Source organism: Gadus morhua, chromosome 2 (genome assembly GCF_902167405.1).
Source record: "Gadus morhua chromosome 2, gadMor3.0, whole genome shotgun sequence".
Classification (NCBI taxonomy): domain Eukaryota; kingdom Metazoa; phylum Chordata; class Actinopteri; order Gadiformes; family Gadidae; genus Gadus; species Gadus morhua.
The window spans coordinates 25,455,058-25,461,122 of NC_044049.1; the positions used below are offsets into that span (position 1 = coordinate 25,455,058).

The 6,065-nt window shown below is 46.7% G+C and overlaps 1 protein-coding gene across 1 annotated transcript; it reads right to left on the reverse strand.

Annotated features, from left to right (window-relative positions):
• Positions 1 to 1,945: 1,945 nt before the first annotated feature.
• On the reverse strand, positions 1,946 to 5,374 carry arl4d (ADP-ribosylation factor-like 4D). Its single transcript, XM_030348111.1, has 3 exons — positions 5,203 to 5,374; positions 3,891 to 4,590; positions 1,946 to 3,211 (listed from the first exon to the last, which is right to left on the reverse strand). The coding sequence occupies exons 2-3, from the start codon at positions 4,332 to 4,334 to the stop codon at positions 3,044 to 3,046; spliced, it is 612 nt and encodes a 203-aa protein (XP_030203971.1). The 5' UTR covers positions 4,335 to 4,590; positions 5,203 to 5,374; the 3' UTR covers positions 1,946 to 3,043.
• Positions 5,375 to 6,065: the final 691 nt, after the last annotated feature.

Consider the following 6,065-nt stretch of genomic DNA (forward strand, 5'->3'; position numbering starts at 1 on the left):
CCTTTTGTTTCTTGTTTTCTGCTTGTTTGGCTGTATGTTTTTGTCTGTCAAACCCCCCCCCCCCCCCCCCCCCCCTGAAAAAGCAGCTTTGTTATCTAATGTTCCAAAAATGGGTTTGCATTGTTTTAAAATGCCAACCAATAGGATTAAAAGACTTAGTAACACCCTTTCTCTCTTTGCTCTTGTCCAATCTTTTTGGAGGTAAAGCAAAATCAGCACTCGTTTTCCCTGCAAATTTCCTCTATTTCTGATGAAACAGTTTGATCTCTCTGTCTATTGCCACACTTTTCTCAGGCACGGCCATTGTTTTTAATTCGTTTGAAGACACGGTCCATGCTTCGTCATGAACAGAAACCCAATTTCCCCTAGGGCTTTGGCAGACCCGCAGAGAGAAACTCAACGTATCTTATCTTATCTGCGAGCCCCAGAATCAGGCACATACCTCCGAAACATTGAAGGAATTTGACGAGTAAGCTTGAGAGTCCTGCTTGCAGAAGACTACACAAACCGACATCCCATTTCCTATAAAGGCCCTGACACACCAAACAGACTGAGGTCTCTCTGAAGCGTCTTCTCCTCCTGTGGAGGGAAGAGCACAGAGGTCTGACATCAGCCCAGTGGGTGGGCTCACAGGCAGGCTCTGCTCACAGGGGTGGGTGAAACTACTGTGGTGAGTATCATCAGGCGGTCTAGGGGGGGTGGGGTGCTGTTGGGGGTGAGAACCGGTGGGCTATCACATTCCTGTGGGACAGGTCTCTCCCTTTCTTGGGGCCCTTCATGGCAGGTAGCAGGTTCCGGCCCCGTTGTCTGCATTGTTGTCCAACACAAAGGATTCCCCTTGGCGGCTGCGTAGGAACCCTTCAATGAAGGGGCGGTTTAATTCCGGTACTAAAGAAGGACTTCCAGCACCTAAAGTGGGTCTGGTCTGAATGAGTCAGTTTCAACCCCCTTCTATCTAAAAGAGAGGTATTCCTTCAACTGCTTATCCACATGAAACATTCCCGATTATTTGGCGGTATTAACTTTTATTTCTATCAAATGATTGTTATATCACAGCCACAGGTGACAGATAATTCGTATTATTTTTTATGGACGATCATTTATATCTTCATAAGGTTTAATTATTCTGTGTTTTTGTGTGCATGACCGCAGTTGAAAGCTACAACCATCTACCTTTGAAAGGCCCAAAAACAAACCTCTCGAGCTTACATTAGTATTCAATCCTTCGCCCACGCACAGACATGCACCCCAAAAAATCTATATCCTGATATTAGGATGCACAAATAACGTATGATCAAGTAGAAGTTGGAACACAAGCACAGAAAACTGAAGGCCCAGTGTCAAAGACTCGGAAGGTCGGAAAACCTAAGTTTCCAAGTTTCTAACTTGTGTGTGATTGACAGGTATTTTCTCGAGGGGAAAGGACTAAATAGACTCATCAGGAAGAAGCAGCTTGAATTAGAGCAGCGATGTGAAACCGGCCACCTAATAGCTCTGTGAACAAACATGGCGATAAGGAGAGGAATGAGGCAGAGTGAGTCATTACACAAGAGTAAACAAATCAGTTATAGAAGGACCTCTTCTCAAGGCCAATACAGCCTTTCAGCTAAAATAGCACCCTGGGTCTCTTTTTGAAATGTATTTGATACATACTGCAGACTCAAGCCATGATGGTATCAAAGGGTCTTTGACGATCTTTGAGGCAAAACCAACATATAATGCAAGCCTGTGTTAATGTCATTTAAAAAAGCAAATGCAGTTCATGGTATCATTGGAGAATTTCCCAGGACGTCCTGCTACTCCCAGAAAACCAGACTGACCTCAGAGATCACCGTGCATTTGAAAGACCACCACATTAAATAGAACTTCCAGCTTTTCTCAACTCGCATGCATCCGTCGAAAATCCAGAGAGAACACAAGGGATATAATCAACAAAACTATGATGGCATATTGTTCAATAATTTATTCATTTTACATAAGTATTACAAAAACATATGTACAATATGTAAAAGAAACGTTTTGTGGTTACAACTTCGCTGGGCAAACCAGCCAACCAGATATCCAGCCGTGCAAAACATTGAACCGTGAACACGACAACAGTGGCGGGAAACTGAAAAGGAAACTTAAACCTATACGTGATAAAGGCAAGCTGCTTCAGGGCTTGTTTGTCCCACATTAGACGCCATTGTGTCCGTCCACTCGCCGGACACCATGAAAGACACCGTGACGCTGTGAAGAGTCGGATGGCACAACTCCACCGTCGTCTTAAAGCTTAACACTATTAACACCTCTTTTAGGCTCAGGATAAGGTACAAAAAAATGAAAAACATAACAACCAGTATATCTATAGTCTTTTGGTCAACAAAAGAGCTATGGTCACACATGCGACTTGGTGAACTGTAAGGAACGTGGTACACTTAAGTGAAAGAAGTCTTCTATCAAAAGGAGTGGTAGGAAAACGTGTGCTATAGGGCTGGTCTAGCATTGCACTGACACGACAGGTTCGGTGAGTCTTAAGTCCTAACAGGAGGCTGTGTGAGTCAAAGGGGGAGGGTGTTCCATTTGTGCACATCCACCAAGGTAAAAGAGTGAGTCAAGAGTGTCGCGTTTGGTTGCGTTCGGAACGTATATTGCACTGATCGGTCAGCTTGTCTTTAGTTCCATGCGCAGCACCGTTTCCTTGTTTGCTCTTAGAAGAAAGCGTGACGTGACGACAACGTGGTTTTCCAGGAGAAGTACTTCTACTCAAGTGTGATGGAAGAGAGGGATTGTGGGTCAGCAGCGAGCTGCTGTATGGAGGGCTTAGGACACGCCCCCAAAAAAGAAACTCAACACATCGTCCACAAGTTGTGTTACTAACCTGCATCTGTCCGTATTCCTTCAGTCTTCGTCTGCATTTTAGATTGTCCTTCCAAGGACAAAGCGCACCCTTTCACCCTGTGTGCGCGACAAGTCAACCCTCCAATGGACCGAAAATAACCAAAAAAAATACATCTTCTCTATTCTCGAGGCCGCTTCTCTCATGGCGGTCCTGATGTCCGGCTCATCTCTTCTTCTTGCTGCTGTGGCGGAGCATCTTCTTCCTCTTGAGGACCATCTCGTAGAGCTTCTCCAGGCCGGGCTGCAGCCCCTGGCCGTCCAGCGCAGAGCAGCCCTGGGTGTGGTGCAGCGTGGACGAGCTCAGCTCATGGATGGACAGGGCCTTCTCCACCTGAAACACCAGACACGGGAGAGGGGTCAGCATGCGGCTTCAATGTGGTTCGTTCAGGAATGCATACAGTTCGAATGCTGCAAGACGTTCCTAGTTGACCGTGCCACAAGTGAACATCCAAATCCATCACACAGCTTGTGTACAAGCACAGCAATGCTGCCACAATGAACTGAACATGAATAAGTAGTAAAATGTTCAATTGTTCAGCTAAGACACCTTTCAACTTCAAGGCTTTGGTCTGGAGGGAAAACCTCTGAAAGGACAACCTTGTTGGCCTCAACCCCATCATTTACCATCTGAATTAGCTAATATTTGTTCACCAATGCCCGTCTTTATTGCAGCTGTGTTGTGTACTAGTTGTATGATACTAGGTACCAACCCAATCTCGCTGTCGAGTCATCGATTTAGGATTTGAGGTCATTCAAATAGAGTTAAGTAAGGGGATAGAATTTTTTTTGACAATGTCAGACAAATACATCTACACACTAACCCTATATCAAGTAAATGGCAATCATAAATGTTTGGCTCTTTTCAAAGAATCTCGATTGATTATAATCTCTGAGAACATACTCATAGCATTTCTTGGGTCTGCTATCAGGCCAAACCTAAAACCGGGTCTATGCACAAAGTCTACGCACACAAAGTAATGAAACACTCCAAGTAAAGCGCACGCGTCTACCTCCAGGGCCGACAGGGCTCCGTCGCGGTCCTGCTTGTTGGCCAGCACCAGCACGGGCACCCCCTGGTTCTCCGGGGAGCGGCTGATCCGGTGGAGCTCCACCTTGGCCTCCTCCAGCCGCTCCGGCTCGGCCGCGTCCACCACGAACACCAGGCCGTCGGTGCGCCGCGTGTACGACTTCCACAGCGGCCGCAGCTTCTCCTGCCCGCCCACGTCCCAAACCTGGAAGGTGGTGCCGCCCGCCTTGGAGTTGCCCATGGACACCTTGATGCGCTCCATGTTGAAGCCCTTGGTGGGGATGGTCTCCACAAACTCCCTCAGCTTGAGCCGGTAGAGCAGGGAGGTCTTGCCGGCCGAGTCCAGGCCGATCACCACCACGTGTAGGGACTGGAAGCTGGGCAGGAAGGGGGTGTTGGGGGCAATCTCGGTCAACTGGTTCCCCATAGTTCTCTGGTGGGTCAAAGTTGAGAAGAGTCTCTTCTTTGGGGCTTGTGAGGATATAGGGTAGGGTATCCTTTGGTATTTATTTCCAGATGGAGGGCTTCCCAACGACTGCTTTCACCAGATGGTGAGGACTCTTGAGGAAGATAGTCACTTGTCGTGACTGAGCATTCACACCTCTGATGATCCAACTTCAAAGGGCTAATGAAGACCCCCCTCTCAGATGATAGACAGAAAGGGATGTGCCGTCGCCTGAGACCTGGTGGAAGAGGGGAAATAAGCCGAATTTATGAGTCAGCTATTTGAACGAGGCTGTTAGTCATTAGGAACACAGCGAGAGCTCAAGTCACGTTAGACGGGCCCCGATTCTTGACGAGGTCTTACATTTAAGTGAAGCGTACTAACACACGTTCAGATGATATTAACCAAGTGGAACCGAGCTGACTGCACACTTCCAAAGAAAATAGGTTCAGCTAAGCTTTGAGTCTTTCATTGCAGTCACAGCAGGAGAGCCGTCGTATTAGCGACGCTGAGGTTGCGCGCTCCGTGCTGTTGGAGGCTGTTTGTCTCCCGCATAGCTGGGCAAACACGGCTGATCATATCTAATCTTGAGCCACGGTCCTACTGATTATTACTGGCATTTAGTTAACGATAGTGTCAACGAGCTTTTGCAAAAACAAACGAGTGGCATTAACCCCAGAACAACTACCATTAACAATCGTGAAAGTAACCTTTCATTATCAAAGTTATTTTAGTTAGGTTAACATTTTCTCGAACCAAATCCTCTACAAAAGCAGCACACAACGCGCTACAAAACGCGATATATCAAAGTATATTTTGCTGTATTCCTTCAACAACAAATAAAACTCACCTGTGTGATAAACGCCGCTTCTTTAAACTCTCAGCTTATCTCCAGAAAAAGGTCCGAGGAATGCAAACAATTAATCACGAAACTATTTTTCCCGTAGCGTTGGTTAAGCCGCGCGTCTTAAGAGATGCGATCAGGCTGCGTCTCCCACTGCGACTGGTACCGAGGCGGCGCGCGGCCGAGGAACACCCAGCCCCCCCGCCCCGTGACGTCACACACCCGGCATCGGGTCGGCGAATGGGGAGAGAGAGAGAGAGAGAGAGAGAGAGAGAGAGAGAGAGAGAGAGAGAGAGAGAGAGAGAGAGAGAGAGAGAGAGAGAGAGAGAGAGAGAGAGAGAGAGAGAGAGAGAGAGAGAGAGAGAGAGAGAGAGAGAGAGAGAGAGAGAGAGAGAGAGAGAGAGAGAGAGAGAGAGAGAGAGAGAGAGAGAGAGAGAGAGAGAGAGAGAGAGAGAGAGAGAGAGAGAGAGAGAGAATGTACAGTTTATTTTCCAAGACTAATAAGCTCTTTTTAATTGAGTCAAGAGAGAAACAACAGCATTTAAGTCTATCTCTTTTGTTTGGTTATTATCAACATCGAAAGCAACTCAATTGAATTGATTGATGAGGGTAAAGATGGATATTTGAATTATATTTCATTTCATTTTGCTAAATATAATATAGAACGTCTGTATTAACTCATGTCAATGGATGGTTTTATTACATGGAGAGTTGTATACCATGGTGTGTGGCGGGCTGGTGTCTCTAGGGGGTGAAGTTAATTGACTTTACCCTAGAGACCCATACAGTGGCAACGAGAAACAAACAGGGAAGTTACTGTGAACAACCTTTTCCCCACAACATCCAGACCAACACCGAGTGGGTCAATT

What these genes read in the sequence shown, in the direction of transcription:
- arl4d (XM_030348111.1), bottom strand. Translation starts at nt 4,334, where the DNA reads ATGGGGAACCAGTTGACCGAGATTGCCCCCAACACCCCCTTCCTGCCC. An exon ending in GAGCCCTGTCGGCCCTGGAG is followed by an intron (nt 3,212 to 3,890) that starts GTAGACGCGTGC and finishes CTGGTGTTTCAG; the next exon opens with GTGGAGAAGGCCCTGTCCAT.